Genomic DNA, 17302 nt, shown 5'->3' with positions numbered 1-17302 from the left:
ACACCAGTACTGTTTTCATTATATGTGTTCTCTACAGACTCTCCTGTAAACTTCTGACCAAGGCAGATTGTCCGAACCAAAACCCCAAACTCTCCCGAAACAGACACAGCAATAAAGATTGAATACAAACACCTTAAGAGTATTTCTGTCTTTCTGACACACACACACACACACACACACACACACGCACACACGCACACACGCACGCACACGCACACACACACACAAACTTTTGTTGTGTCAGCCACCGGGCGTTGCCAAGGTCACCCTGAAACCTGATCCCCATCCCCTAAACATTCCAAAGGCTGTTCCTCTAACGAGATACACACAGACCCACACTTCATACTGTATTACACACATACACACAGACCCACACTTCATACTGTATTACACACATACACACAGACCCACACTTCATACTGTATTACACACATACACACTGACCCACACTTCATACTGTATTACACACATACACACTGACCCACACTTCATACAGTATTACACACATACACACAGACCCACACTTCATACTGTATTACACACATACACACTGACCCACACTTCATACTGTATTACACACATACACACAGACCCACACTTCATACTGTATTACACACATACACACTGACCCACACTTCATACTGTATTACACACATACACACAAACCCACACTTCATACTGTATTACACACATACACACTGACAAACACACACACTTGCTGACACAAACACTCACACATGATCACACAAAGTGTTTGATGCCATTTTTTGGTTAATCTTTTTATTTAATTTTTTGACCCCCTTTTTCTCCCCAATTTCGTCATATCCAATTGGTAGTTACAGTCTCATCCCATCGCTGCAACTCCCATATGGACTCGGGAGAGGTGAAGGTCGAGAGCCGTGTGTCCTCCAAAACACAACCCCGCCAGCCGCACCAACGTGTCGGAGGAAACACGGTACACCTGGCGACCGTGTCAGCGTGCATGTGCCCAACCCACCACAGGAGTCGCTAGAGCGTGATGGGACAAGGACATCCCGGCCAGGCCAAACCCTCCCCTAACCCGGACGACGATAGGCCAATTGTGCGTCGCCCTTCTAACTCAAGCCAACAACTCTGTCTAACTTGTATAGGTTATAAGTTAATAAGGCTCAATTAGTCCTTCCATGAAATTTAACTCAACAAAAAAAGAAAGAAAGAAAGAGAGAGAGAGAGGAACCAACAGAGAGAGAGAGAGGAGAGAGAGAGGACAGATGCAGAGAAAGAAAGAAAGAAAGAAAGAGAGAGAGAGAAACCAACAGAGAGAGAGAGAGGCATAAATTCCTCCAGGTGTCCAGAGTAAATCACCTCCTCAAAGGAGCCATCTTCCTGTACGTCTCCTGAACGCCCTCTGACCCTGTGGGGGTCACCAACGCACCGCTGAGCTGCCACGCTGTCATACATCATCCCCTGTCCCTCACCCTTCAACCCCCCTCACCTCCTCTTAACCCCTCTTAACCCGCATTGGCTTCAAAGAATCCTGTCACACTACACACACACAGGGGCCCGATGGTATGACAGGCAAATCAAACCCGGCCCTCGTATCAATCATCCATCCTTCACCGTGACTAGTCTGCTCGACCCTCATCTACTCCTTCCCCATCATGAGAGGCTCTGTTTCCCCCTGCCTGATGCCTGATACCCATCCAGACTGGGGAGGAGGAGAGCAACTGATCCACATCGTGGACCCTCACCAATCTGTTCTGTGTGTGACCAGGGCCTGGCCATAGAGATGTTATGCTGGTGTTAGAGGGGCACCCTGGGGGCGCCCGACTCCCGTCCTCCTGTGGAAATAATGCCCCGGTAGATTGATGGGCCACACATCAAGGGAGCCCCTCCGACTTGTGGCCCCAGACACACACTGTACCCCCCTGAGAAACCTCTTACTCTCATCCCCTCTTCTCCGGCCCAGGCCTACGAATCACACCAAGCCCGACCTGTCAGGGCTTAAAGGATGATTTAGCACAGAGAGAGAGAAAACCTTCCACGTGTCTGGAGAGAGGAGAACCTCAGAGCCATGCTATCTCTACAACAAATTACCCCTTCAAACAGGGAATGGGCAGGGAACAGAAATGTGTAGTCTAACTGATTGCAATTTCTTTCAAAACTGTAAAGTCGTGGCCATACATGTATAAACACACTGGGGTTGTGATAAGGACTACGTTGGTGTGATACTAGGACTCTGTGCAGGTCTTGCTGGCTAGCTCCATCAGCATGCATCGTGACAGTTTTTTCCCCATGATGGCAGATCAAAGCCTCACCTCTCAGTATGCAGACTGAGTAGTCTGTCACCCGCAGGGCACTTTGCATGTACGTGTGACTTCATCTCAGGGATGTTTTCCATCTCCCATTCAAAACAAAACTGGAAAACAGGCCGCTTATCACACAGAACACCTGTAGCCAGAGGTCAAGACACACACATCTCTGCTCTCTCTTCCTGTCGCGGACAGAATTGCACGCGCACACACACTCACGCATGATCACACACTCTAAGTAATTTACCTGAGCCGTTTGCTTCGTCTGATGACTAGTTCCAGTAAAGCTCTATCTGATAAGAGGACTGTAAAAGCCCGGAGGACGGCTGTTCAACAAAGTGCCGGCCTGTGTCTCGGTTTCCCCGGCGATGTGTCACTGTGTTAACAGTAACAGTCCCTACAGATGCAGGCTATATCAGGCTAATCCTGAATACCTGGGTCTGGATCCAATTGACTGGGATCCTGTGGTGCCAGATATCGTTCGACCATTGCCCAAACCAGATCAGTCTATCATCTCTGGATGGAGTGAAAAAAGAACTGCAAACCACCGTTGAATGTGAATTAGGAAACAATGTGGGGAATTCAATATTTGTGTGTTGACGTTAGTGAGCGGGACGTTTCTCTGACAGATATGGAAAGGTGTGACAGGAAGTAGGTTTGCCAGATTGCAACTGAACACGCGTAGAGGAGCTGAGAGGATCCAGCCACCTCTTCCTGTCCGTCTCCTTTTCAGTGACCAGCCAAACCTCAGCCTAGGCTGCAGCCTCTGCCGACTGTCTGTCTTCCAACACCATGTAAAGACACAGAACACACCATGGACCCACATACTCCTCTACAGCCCCCTCTGCCAAACCATCTCTCACACGCGCACAGGCGTACAGTGACGCACACACAGACAGCCAGACAAAAACACAAGCTTCCAAAATAACTAACTAAAAAAGACATGTGAAAGCACATACACATACACACACATAGACACATGTACACAGGCGCGAACAAACACAGTCACACACACTCACAAAGTAACCAAGACAAATGGTTTCATAGCAGGCCAGCATCAGCCCCACCTGCTCTGTGTCTATCAGCTTGTGGGCCGTGTGCGTGTGCGTGTGTGTGTGTGTGTGTGTGTGTGTGTGTGTGTGTGTGTGTGTGTGTGTGTGCGCGCGCGCGCCCCACCAGCTTAACACACATCAAACTAAACTTTGATTTGGTTTGTATAAATCTCTGATGAGACCGTAACATATTCCCCATCTCAGTCATTCTATCCCGGTTCCCACACTGCCAACCCTCATCTTCTCTCTATCCTGAGCCCACTGCTCTCAAGGGTGTCTGTTACATACATTAGACTGTGATCAAGACGAGAACCCTACCTTCACCCAAACATCCCCCTCCCTCAATACTTCCTCCAAAACCACAGGTGCAGCCTTAAGCCTCCCTTTCCCTCGCTCCAAACTTCACACACCCCTAAAAGTCCCCCTCCGGCCCACTGCCCTCTGTGGTTACCAGTCTCATGCAGTCCCACTGCTGGAGCAGAACATCTGTCCTGGGATCAGGTTCTGTTTGGGGAACATGATCCACATCCTGTCAGGAAGCAGCCTGGGACCTGCTACTGCTGCTGGGCTTCTGTATCCTGCTCTAGCCCCTGCTACACTTACAGTAGGCCTTCGTTCAATCACTGATGCCACAAGACTTGACCTAAACTGAATAATCACAAAGAAAATGCCATCCTATAACACCAAAGTAATTACACTGAAATAGCATCTCTGTAGGTAATGGTATTTCACAAGAGACTGCAATCAAAGGAGTGTTTCAACATATAGTCACTTATCATCTGTGTCTGTACTGTAGAACAAAAAACGAGAAAAGCTCAAAGTTATCCAGCGACATGTTGCCATGGTGTGGTCCTCCCATACAGTACAGTACGGAAGGTTGGATCCGGGACAAGGAGAGGGTGAGCTGACCTCGTTTACATTGTTGCGTCTAGATGATGATAAAGCCAGTCGTTTCGCCCTGCTTGTGGCCTTGCGGCATCTCCACACCACCTCGAATGTTGCATGTTATGTTTATCTGAAATGGATATCATGTTTAAGCGACGTCGAAGTGTGGCCATGTCTTTCACTAACTGGCTTTCACTCCTACCCTGCGTGGCGCCAGAAGACTCAAGGACTTTCAGCAGCCATGTCACACATACTATGGAACGAAATAGGCCTAAATGCAACGAGTAGTAGAAGAGTCAATTGTGTAAGTTGTAACCTCACACTGTACGGTGCATGGCCTATTCAGAAAATATGTATGCATTGTTACTGCAGGAATGAAGTATGTCAATCTATTCTTTGGGAACTTTGCATCAGCCTAAACAACAGGTGGCGAATTAACCACGCTGTGAAGATTCATGAGTTACCTCCCATGTGTGTTATCCTCATTTAGAGAACCATGCCTGATCTGTCCCAGCAGCACCGGGGAGAGGGCTGAGGGGGAGAGGGCTGAGGGGGAGAGGGCTGAGAGGGAGAGGGCTAGAAGAGAGAGAACAGACTGCGAGAGATGGAGCGATAGAGAAAGAGTGGACAGGGAGAAAGAGAGGATTGGAAGAGAGAGGGCCAGTCATAAAGCTAGCACACAACTCTGTCTCTCCGACCAACCAGAACCAAGTCTTCGTTCACTGTACCCACTAAAACAGCAGTTCAGGTTGGCAGGCTGAGCTTAAAACATGAGTGGGAAACGAGAAGCAGCTGGTCTCCTGTCCTCCCAGCTCGGCCGGCATGTCTCTCTGTCTATGTGAGCTTTCTCTGTGCTTCATGTGAGAACTGATGCCCACAGGATTCACAAAGGTGAATCTGTGTGACTGCTGTGAGGTTTTCACTATGTTAAATCAGCGAGACAGACAGACTTCAGCTTGAAATAGTCCATTATGCTGCAAAGTCAAGTGATATACTGTGTAGATGTCTCCGTTGACATAAGTCTACCATACTGATCATCAGCCAAAGTATTTCGAGACAAACTGTGAAAGCTGCCTTCAAATGGGCACTACAGCCTTTTGTGTCTGGCCTTGATCCTTTACAAACACTGCAGACCCCAAATCTCAGCACTTTATCGGTCCACAGTGCATATCAAAATCAGAAGCATAGCAGGACCCCTCTCTCCATGCCAGACGATCCTGGAACATTCCAAGGTGTTTAGTGGCTTACAGTATCTGCCATTCAAGGCCATCAATGCATCTGATTATGTTATGGTTGTTTATATGATGTTCTGCAGGCACAATACATAGAGTGTATCTTGTCCTCCCAGACTCACATTCATTTAGAACTATAAGATAATAGGGTTAGTGCTATAACATGGAATGGCTTGGCTGGTTACCTATAATCACCATATGTTTTGATGCGCAGTTCATTAGCAGCCAAATAGCATCTGGAATGAACACACCAAAATGATGCTTGATTTAGTTATCTTTCATATGAGGGGAATCCTAGTTCAAGTGAACAGAGAGAGAGGCAGTGATTTTACAGACTGTGGTTAAACCTTTGCCACCCCAAAATGGACATTTTCTGTTGTATAAGGAGGTCCATGGGCCAACAGAAAATGTTGTCCATTTTGGGGTGGCAAAGGTTTGATGGCATTAAATTGATGTGATAACCTGATATGATACAACTTTATATGATAACCTCTCCAAAAAAGTATCTTTCTATGTTTTTCATACCTTTATATATCTTGTTGTATGGGATTCTAGAATAGAATGTTCACAGGCTGATGAAAGTAAGTAGAGACAAGTTGAAATGTTCACATGCTCATTAAAAATGACTAGAAATCGGGCAACCCGAGTGGCGCAGCGGTCTAAGGTGTCCCTACAGACCCTGGTTCAATACTAGGCTGTGTCACAACCGGCTGTGACCGGGAGTCCCATAGGGCGACGCACAATTGCCCCAGCGTTGTCCGGGTTAGGGAAGGTTTTGGCCGGGGTGGGATTTACCTGGCTCATCGTGCTCTAGCGACTCCTTGTGGCGGGCCGGGCGCCTGCAGGTTGACTCTGGTCATCAATTGAACAGTGTTTTCTCTAACACATTGGTGCAGCTGGCTTCCAGGTTAAGTGGGCGTCGTGAACCCGGGTCAGTAGTGATGCCTCAGTGCCTCAGACCGCTGCACCACTCGGGAGGCCCTTGTTTGTTTTTATTTAACTGGACTGATGGTCATGTCTCAGCATGTCGAAGTGGAAGTGGGTTTCATTTGATTTCTAAAAGTCTTGAATAAAAACAGCACTGTAGTTCTGGTCATTGTCTCTGAATGTACTGAAACTGTCTTTAAGGACCAGGATTAAAACATGGCAGTCAGTGATTGGTACAGAAGGAGACTGGAGGCCCTTCATGGCGAAATCACTGATACCAAATCACTTGGCAAATGGTCCAAAACCCTCTTCTATACATGGTCCCTTGAAAAAATTGAACAGTGAGCTTTGTTTGGCCATTTTCCTTGGTTTTCCTAGCTAATGGTGAGTGGCCTACACCGTGTAGGATAGCTACTGTTTACTGCACATGGTATCAGTGCGAGGTGACAAATGCCAGAACCCGCACATTATTGTGAAATTGATAAACTCATTGTTGTTGGGGAATTTTTACAATTTCTTGTATAGTTACATGAAATCAATGTAAGATGTCCTTGGGTGTCCTAAAAGGCATCTGAAAAAAATTATTATTTTTATTGTCAAAATATATCCATTTTGTTTTCTCACCCCGTCCCTACTGCTTGCTATAAATGATATCTGATTGTGTATGCATGTTTAGGCCAGTGCTTGAGTTGGACAGAAATAGGTGCTGGTACTCATTTCTGGTGCCGGTACCATTTATATTTAAATGCAGGAACTCCTCAATACTTTTTAGCTAATATTCTACAGAAGGTGCAGGGACTCAAGCAGAAGAACATTTGAGGTGCCGGTACTCAGTTCCGGTGAGTTCATTCCCAAATCAAGCACTGTGTTAGGTAAAAAGACATAAAAAATACAGTACATTCGGAAAGTATTCAGACCCCTTGACCTTTTCCATATTCTGTTACCCTACACCCTTATTCTATAATTGAATAAATAAAAAATGTTCCTCATCAATCTATACACAATAGTCCATAATGTCAAAGCACAGAGGTTTTTAGAAATGTTCGCGAAATGTTTTAGAAATGTATAAAAAAATAATATTTACATAAGTATTCAGACCCTTTGCTATGAGACTCGAAATTGAGTTCAGATGCATCCTGTTTCCATAGATCATCCTTAAGATGTTTCTACAACTTGACTGTAGTCCACCTGTGGTAAATTCAATTGATTGGGCATGATTTGGAAAGGCATACACCTGTCAAAAGGTCTCACAGTTGACAATGCATGTCAGAGCAAAGTCCAAGCCATGCGGTAGAAGGAATTGTCCATAGAGTTCCGAGACACAATTGTATTGAGGCACAAATCTGGGGAAGGGTACCAAAACATTTTTGCAGCATTGAAAAGTTTGGAACCACCAATACTCTACCTAGAGCTGGCCGCCCGGCCAAACTGAGCAATCAGGGGAAGAGGGCCTTGGTCAGGGAGGTGACCAAGAGCTCAATGGTCACTTTGACAGAGCTCCAGAATTGCTCTGTGGAGATGGGAGAACCCTCCAGAAGGACAACCATCTCTGCAACACTCCACCAATCAGGCAGAAGCCACTCCTCAGTAAAAGGCATGACAGCCCACTTGGAGTTTGACAAAAGGCACCTAAAGGACTCTCAGACCATGAAAAACAAGATTCGCTGGTTTGATGAAACCAAGATTGAGCTCTTTTGCCTGAATGCCAAGCGTCAGATCTGGAGAAAACCTGGCACCATCCCTACGGTGAAGCATGGTGGTAGCAGCATCCTGCTGTGTGGATGTTTTTCAGTGGCAGGGACTGGGAGACTAGTCAGGATCGAGGGAATGAACGGAGCAAAGTATAGAGAGATCCTTGATGAAAACCTCCTCCAGAGCACTCAGGACCTCAGACTGGGGCAAAGGTTCACCTTCCAACAGGACAACAACCCTAAGCACACAGGCAAGACAACGCATATGTTTTATACTGAATGTTATCAGATCTTCAAGCAAAACCTAATATTAGATAAAAGGAACCTGAGTGAACAAATAACACAACAATTACATACTTGTTTCATTTATTTCAAAACAAATCACCCAGTGCCCCTGTGTGGAAAAAGTAATTGCCCCCGTACATTCAATAACTGGTTGTTCCACGTTTAGCTGCAATGACTCCAACCAAACGCTTCCCGTAGTTGTTGATCAGTCTCTCACGCTGCTGTGAATACATTTTGGCGCACTTGTCCATGCAGAACTGCTTTAACTCAGCAACTTTTGTATGTTTTCAAGCATGAACTGCTCATTTCAAGTCCTGCCACAACATCTCAATTGGGATTAGGTCTGGACTTTGACTAGGCCATTCCAAAACTTCAAATGTGTTGCTTTTTAGCCATTTTCATGTAGACTTGATTTGTGTGTTTTGGATCATTGTCTTGCTGCATGACCCTGCTGCACTTCAGCTTCAGCTCACAGACGTATGGCCTGACATTCTCCTGTAGAATTCTCTGATACAGAGCAGAATTCATGGTTCCTTCTATAAAGACATGTCGTCCAGGTCCTGAGGCAGCAAAACATCCCCAAACCATCACACTATCACCACCATGCATGACTGTTGGTATAAGGTTCTCATGGTGGAATGCATTCTTTGGTTTTCGGCAGGAATAATGGGAGAGCCTATTTGTTTTTGGGGTAATTTGTAAACTCAGATTCCCTGTATCTAATATTAGGTGTTGGTTGAAAATCTAATAACATTCAGTATCAAAAAATATCAAAAAATAGAGAAAATCAGAAAGTGGGGAAATACTTTTTCACGGCTCTATATATATATATTTTCATCTCATTGGGTGTGGACCTCCAGCTGTCTTTGTGGTACCATTTAAAAGTTGAAATGTTAGAACATTTACCCACCCTGTGTTCAAGAGCATGTTGTGTTTCAACCAATGGCGAGCACAACACAAAAGCCTTACAATGTAAGCCTTACATGATGTAAAAATGGTTCTAAGCTACAACATATGCAAACATGGAACCTGAGTTTATGAGCTTTTAAATAATTGACGTTAAAGGTTATGATTTTTTACAATTTAATTTAAACGATATACATATTACACTTTAGTAATTTATCGATAATAAAACAGTTTCAAAAACGTGTTTGTAAGCTTAGAAATGATATCAATCTCAACCGTTTATCGTTTCCAGTGATGAGGACATGGATGGATGTCTCATGGTAGGGTGGGGTACGCCAAATCGGTCAACTGATGAATGTTTAGGCATTCAGCTCTAAAAATAATTTTCTGATCCCTTCTATAATGGGAAAATATGTGTGGAAAGTTTCGTTTAAATCGAAAGGGGGGCTGTCAAAAAAGTGATTGAATTCAAATAAATTGACCCCAAAGACAAACTCAATGAAGCAAGGCAGTCACAGCTATTTTAGAGGTGAGGGGGGTGCGTGCGTGTGTATGTGCTCCTTTGAGAGTGGGAGATTAGTTTTACAGCTTGTCGCCCAACTGTGTTCTTAACAAGTGTGTGACAACTGAACACTTCTGCACAGGTCAAACCTATCTCAAAATGAAACACCATGGAAAATGGAAAAACAACAGCAGTTATGGCTAAGTAAAACCAATCCTTCCCATACAAAAGACACCAGCTATAGTATAATGAAGTCTATGCATATGTAAACAAGGTTCGCTTGAAATTATTGACACTTGTTGCTCGATGCAAACAAATGCAAACATCCATGATTAACTCCACATAATCAATCTCTTTCTCTCAGTTGAGAGCCTTTGAAACAGGGCAGATGACAAAGAGAGGAATCTTCCCCAGGCGAGCCTCCAGCCGTGGATCCCCTGCAGTCCATCACAAAGCTTATGGGACACCATGACACTGTCGCCATTCATTGTAAATGACAACTGGCTGTCCATCTTAAAACAATTCAAAACATGAGCAGAGGGAGGGGGAGGGGGGCAGGACGGGGGACGGGGCAGATGACTGCTCACATGCTAGACCCGGTGGAGATCATAATAGCTTTGCCCCATCATAAATACCGCTGGGCAAAAAATAGACCCACCACCAACCTTCCAGTGAGTCTCTGCTCCTCCTCGCCCCAACAATACACGCAGTAAACCTGCCTGCAGTTTGTGAAATCATGCCTTTGCTCAAAGTGACTAAAACTACAGTACTCAGCCACTAGGCTAGGTAAGCATCACAAAAAGAGGATAAGTTATTAACGACCCAGGTGGATGAACAGAAAAAGATAGAGAATATATTGGTTTATCGGGGTGATTCTCAGCTCAAAAGCCACCTTTCACATGCCCAGAGCCTACTTTGGGTCCAGACCCATAGTTTAAGAAACCCTGCTCTAAGCATTAGATATACTATGTAAAGTCTTGGCAGCACAAAAAACATGCGTTTCGATATATCAGTTGTGAAAACCACCAGCAGACAATCAGATACAGTACTAAAAACGAATTAAATATAGACCATGCTGTAGTTTCTTCAAAATAAGTCCCAGAGTCCATCAACAGAGAAAGATGGACAGAGTCCCGTAGTACAGAGAGAGATATAGTCCAGTATTAAGCTACTCACCATTAGTCCCCGGGCTCAGTGAAGCCAGTCCAGTCACCAGCAGTACAGTCCTCCATGCCCATCCCCACGGCAACCACACCGCCATCATCCTGTGGTACTGTACAACCGCACGCACAATCCCTGAGACACTAGCTGGCACCACGGCTGCACCCGGCGCTACACTGAGAAGGTGTGTGTGCGCGAGTGTGTGCCTCTACGTGAGTAAGTGCTAGTCCCCCTCTCTCTTCTCTGCGATCTCAGGAACTCCCCACCACACACAGCCACCCAGCAGCCTCCAGCGCTACACAGTGACAGCCTGAGAGAGAGAGAGAGAGAGAGAGAGAGAGTGAGAGAGAGGGAGAGAGAGAGAGAGAGAGAGAGAGAGAGATGGGGAGGAGGAGGAGGGAAGGAGGGTGTTACTCAGTTGCTCTGCTGTTTGGTCAGCCTTTTCTCTGAACACCTCGTGGGGCGAACAACAAAAGAACAGCTGAGCCTGCCTGGACCCCACACACACACATATGAACACATACACTCACTGCTCAAAAAGGAAGACATTGGCAGGGGCAGACACACACACACACACACACACACACACACACACAGAGAGAGAGAGGATGAGAGGGAAGTAAAATTGTTCCTCATAGATGTGCATTAGAGAAGTCTGGTCGCCAGAACTCATCCACGAGCATGATTCAAAGTAATGTGTTGTCGCTACTTCATCCACTGTGGGAAGTGCAGATGGATGAATCTTTGCTATGGTTGTACCATATCCAGATTGACATACCATCACACTGTTCCTGTACCATACCGGGGTATACGGTATTACCGACAGTGCACACAAGGGGCGCTATATCTTTCCAAACAAACAAAAATAATAACATTTGAAAAAACAATAACATTCACGCACAAAACAAATTTAGGCAGCAGGGATCTTGATTTTGGAATTGAACGCTATACCGCCCAAGCCTAATCTCTACATATCTCTGAGGTTTAGGACAGCAATTGCCCTCCTGTTTGTGTGACAGCTCATCACAGACCAGTTACAGAGCAGAATGCAAAGTGTGAAAGAAACACACGCGGACGGCCAGACACACACACACATGCATACATACATACATACTCACTTACTCACAAAGGCTCTTCACACGTCAGGTGATTACCGCCCACACCTCCGGGCAGCAACACGCCTCCTCTCTCTCACTAATCCACCCGAACATACACACACAACCTCCCAATTTGGCCAAATTCCATCAGGCAGCACAAGACTTTCTGTGGGTTACAACCTTAAGAGGATTAGCCCAGCTATTACCAAGATTACATCAAGTTTGCTAGAGTGCCCCTCAAAACAGTTAGCGGGGATGTGATGGTGCAACAGGACAGAATGCCATACCATGCCATTCTAAAGCGTGATTTGGTGGAGGGTGCGTGTTTCCCCAAAAGAGAAAATAAAAGAATGGCCCAAATGGTGGGGTGAGTGGTCTCCCAAATAAAGACAATAACAACGGCCAATTAGTGGTTAAAGGAAAATCAACAATGTGAAAGTGGAAACAACCAACCAACCAAATGGGATCCTGTTCTTCCACACCTGCTGTGCCTCCATAAGGACAAACACCCTGAATCCACTTCTCTCCCAGCCAGGATAGGAGACAGGACAAGAGGGCAGTAGACAGGGTCTGTAGTCTGGGGCTCTTTCCCTGGAAGGCTGTACGTCTGTCTGTCACTCCTGATTTGCACCGTGCTCTGGATTAAGTGTGATAAGTCTACTTTCCCTGGAGCATGAGTGCATGGGGAGAGATGTGAACGGGTCAGCGCACCTCACACACCCCCTCGGAGCTGCATCAAACGCCCAGCATGGTTTCCCCCTGTCCTGCTCAAGCAGCCGCGAAGACCCAGAGAGATATGGGGGGGGGGGGGCGCAGCTGGTGGGGATGGTTGGTGGGGGTCTAGTCAGGCAGATAAAGGGGTTGTGGAAGTGGGGGGTGGGCTAGCAGGGTGGGGGGTTTTGAAATGTGGTTAAATTAACCCTTTCTATCCTTCCCGCCTTTCACTAAGCCAAAAGTCGCCTTGATCTACTTTTCAAGTCTTGTTCCATACAGCTCCGTCTGTTGCTAAGGTTTCCTAAAGGCGCCAGCATGATACAGTTCGGTTGACAGCTAGCCGAAGTCGGCTAGGCGAACCGAATGAGTGTAAAAACGCAAAAAAAACATCAACAGTACTGTTTGAGAATTTGGGAAGCCGTAGCCAGTATACACCTCCTCAAAATAGTCTAAATTAATCTAAGATAACTCAAGAAATATGTACATAATTTTTACATTTTTGCTGAGGAGATACATTTTATATCTAACTAAGATGTTTGGTGCAGTATTTCTCTATAAAAAAAAATGGTTCATGAAAATGAGTCTTCACTCGTTGAATGACAGCAAAGACTTTGTTGAAGAATCCCTACAGTTGACCAATCACGGACGAAGGGGTGTAGACTTTGGCTCCCGAATATCGGCTGGCCTTGAGAAAGAAATGTGTGTTCCTGAACAGCCCAAAAAACCTTCAACAAAGTCCAACATCATCAAAAACGTCACAGGCTACTATAATCATCATAATATATGCACAAACTTTTCCAAACTGTTTCGACTGGTGGGGCCCGAAGCATGCGGCCGTCTTAAGAAGAGCAATCAGTCAGCATCTTGACGGTTTCAGAAAACCACACTATTATTAGCTGTGTTTGTTTGGACATGCAAAGCACCTGTATACAACAGCATGACTCATTTGGCTGGTACTTGGTGTCTTTGTTGGTTATCACTACCACCCACAAATATGTTCTTTGAGAACATTTGTAAAAAAATATATATATATTAGCAGTTAATGTGGCATGAAAATAAGCCAAGCTACTCGAAATTTGAAGAGAAAACGTTGAGGCAAAACACCTTTCATCATACTGCAAGAGGAATGGTGAAGAATAACCACAGAAACCTCACCACTAAGACGTGAAAGGAAAAGCTGTGACAACAACACAGATGATGGAATTACGATGGGCAAGCGAAGGTATGCCTGTCATGAGCAATGTTCCGCCGACGGCCACACTGACCCCGGGCTCTGTGAGAAATGGAGAGAGCGCAGCGGTTAAACCTGATGTCAGAGAATCTTGGCTCGAGGGCCATTTATTACCGTGGCAACACAGCTGCCTGGAGCAGGGAGCCCAATCAGGGTGCAGGGATAGAGAGGAGCGTGACATCACGTTCATCCCTGGGCCAGACAGTGAGACGTACTTCCTCCCTCTGTGGAGCGCTCATCAACTTCATCCTCATTTCACATTGAGAACACTGACATCTTCCTTATTGTGAGCCAGCTCCCACCTCCCTCTCTCACACAGACTGCTGGTTTCTCTATAGAGATATTAGCCATTAATTAACTACCTTGTCAGTTAGCTAGCAGCAAAATTAGGGCAATTAAATGTGGTAGCCAGGTTTGTGGAATACGTTTGTTACCTGGCAAACCAAAACTGTTACATTTTTGTTATAAAACGTATCCACCTGCTTTGGCAATTCAACACAATAGCCATGACAGAAGCAGCAGCATCATTGTATGGCCCAACACTATAAATCACTACGTGTGAATCCCATTTGAATGTGAACCCTCCATGCACATACTCAGTGTTTTGGTTCCTTGGAGAGTCCAGAGGAGCTGCTGCTTTCTCTCTAGCTCACAGCTCTCCTCTCTAGCAGAGTCTCATCGAGAATGAGAAGAAAGAAAGAGCCTTATGAATATGCAAGAGTCACACAATGGGACAGCTCAGAGATTCTGCTCCGATTCCAGCTTTGAAGTCCCGAAGAATGCTGAGTGAGAAGAAAGAAAGGAAAAAGTTTATTCAAGAAAAGTAAAAGACTGTCACAGCAAGGCTCTCTCTCTCTGTGAGGGAGGGAAGACATGGGGAGCTGCTGAAAGCACAGGCTCACAATCATTCCTATTGCTGCAGATGAGAATGGATAAGGCTCCTCCACAAACCCATTTAGCAGGACAACAATGTCAGCTGGACTTAATTCTGCCTTTGCCCATTATGAAAGATAAACACAATTGAGTTGAAAACACAAAGGGAACGAGGAACAAGGTCTTAGTATGCAGAAGGACAGCAGAGTTTTTCCAGTTGTCATTTCTGAAAATAAAAGTGAAAGCCACCGATGTCAAATACAATTCAAGAAACTGGTTTTGGGAAAACAATTATGCTAAATGTAAACTACTATGTCCTGTATCAGTTAGAAGAGACATCTACGGGCAAATGTTCACAATGCAAGTCAATAATGACAGAGTGATTCATTTATGAGCCAAAGCTCAAAATATGAAGATCTCCCTGTTCTAAATGAAGGTAGTACCTGGTGTATGATCTACAGTACGTGTCAGTGTATTGCGTAATTGCATCAAGACTTCCATGCAGATGCATGATTTATAAGTCAGTGGAATGTGTAGTGGGCGTTGACTGACTGACAGACAGGGGCCCAGACCCAAACTGTTCCTGTGAGCTGAATGCCTGCAGTCCTACACTAAGCTGTATAAACGTCATAATGTTGGTTGGTGCTCATAAACATCTCACCTGCACACACAATGATCCTGGCCAGACACAGTTCCCTCTTCCCTCACTACACAAAGCTTATGTTAACGCCAAGCTTCCAATACAAACACAGAGAGAAAAATAACAAGGCTATTATTTCACCACTGAATAAGCATTCATTAAAGGTGTTCAAAGCTAGAGGATGTAGGGCGTCATTTCAGACACTTTTCAACAATTCAAGAAGGCACAAGGTAAACCCCGGTATTAGATCATGTCGTAACTGCTAACGGAGTTATGTGGGTCATTGGTCCTCAAATGGTATGGAATGGGTTACACAGCCCCTCCAAAAGAAAGCCACGAGACTTGGAGGAAGAAATTGCAGTTTTTCTTTGTATTCATCCGCGTAATTGCTCTGTGGCTAAAACAATGACTTAAATAAGTACAGTTTGGTCAGCATTTATAAAACATGAATCACACACTATGTTGGGTGAGCAGACAGATTTCCTCTGCAGCCCAGGGGAAGAGGCTGGGCGAGACACTACAGTGAGTCATGCTCTCATAGGGTTTCTGTAGACAGTAGTGTAGCATGGCGATCCTCCCTGCAACTGTAAAACACTGTGGCCCTAGTCTACTGTGAATTATGACATGACTATGTCTCAGACTACTTTTACTACACAGAAACTTAGTGTATTACTTAAATATTCCTGATTGGTTAACACTAGAAGCGCCATAGGCCCACGGCCACTGACGTTTGATTTGATAAATAAAAGAAATCAATCCCCAAAAAGCTTTGTCCTGCTGCTTCCCTGACTTTTCCTAAATGTAAAGTACAAACATTGCTAATTTGTCTGAATTTTGAAACCACAGAGAAGAATTTAGAGACGTTTTACCCGTTTTTTTCCTATTCCTAACTTAACCCACTGAGACAATGTGCTGTAGGATGTTGGTTCCCAGCCAGGCGCTAATGCGTCTCTCTCTCCTCATTGAATGAATGACAAATGGACGGATGGGCGATAATTGTGCACCTTACTTCACAATGTAATTTAAATTAGGCCTAACTGAATGATAAGGAGGGTGAAGAGGTTGATTTCATTTAGAAAGACAATAGTGTAATGATGAGTTTGTGTTATGCCTATTTATCAGCGTTGGAGCTCATGTTAATAATTTGACCGTGCTCCTTGTGAGTTGATACCATTCTCTTTGACATTTGACTTTGTAAAAAGACGCTGTTACGGGACTGTTTTATTTACTGTAACTCTATTACTAATCAGCTGGCCCACCTAAACAATATCACACATAATAAGATCAGTTGTCAAATTGTACAAGAAGAGATGGGCGCATCTTGTAATTGACAAATGCAGGGAAAGGAGCATCACTTTATCAAATCCTCTTTCAGAGTCACATTCAGGTAAAACTTTTTGATTCTATATAGTATCAGAAAGATCATATTCTGCAGTTTCTATGACACATACCTTGTCAAATAAATCTCAAAATTCAAGAGATAGAGCTTTATATCAAATGTTCACTTTTTACAAGAATATCTGCGCTGTCCATGAATTCAGCATATGACCACTTGCGGGGAAGCATTGCTTTTCCTACTAAGAAAAAGACTAGTAACATAATAAACTTAAAATATGCTATTTTCTTTTCTTTTAAATACACTTTCTTATTTCCATAATGAAATTATAATGGACTTCTTTGAGATGGACTTGATGGGCTTTTCATTTTTTACTTATAGCCTAGACCAGGTATTCCCAAATGACAGGAATTGTGAAAAACTGAGATAAATTGTATTTGGCTAAGGTGTATGTAAACTTCCGACTTCAAATATATATA

General features: G+C 44.7%; 1 protein-coding gene across 1 annotated transcript in view; it reads right to left on the bottom strand.

Moving 5' to 3' along the window:
- LOC139408779 (bone morphogenetic protein receptor type-1B-like) overlaps nucleotides 1-17302 on the bottom strand; it is a 104724-nt gene that overhangs the window by 21863 nt on the left and 65559 nt on the right. The window contains exon 4 of the mRNA XM_071153095.1: nucleotides 10948-11242. Within this exon, the coding sequence (XP_071009196.1) occupies nucleotides 10948-11035 (88 nt within the window). The 5' untranslated portion in view covers nucleotides 11036-11242. The remainder of the gene's footprint in view (nucleotides 1-10947; nucleotides 11243-17302) is intronic.

This window comes from Oncorhynchus clarkii, chromosome 5 (genome assembly GCF_045791955.1).
Source record: "Oncorhynchus clarkii lewisi isolate Uvic-CL-2024 chromosome 5, UVic_Ocla_1.0, whole genome shotgun sequence".
In the NCBI taxonomy this organism is placed as follows: Eukaryota; Metazoa; Chordata; class Actinopteri; order Salmoniformes; family Salmonidae; genus Oncorhynchus; species Oncorhynchus clarkii.
This window is presented reverse-complemented; position numbering and strand designations above follow the sequence as displayed.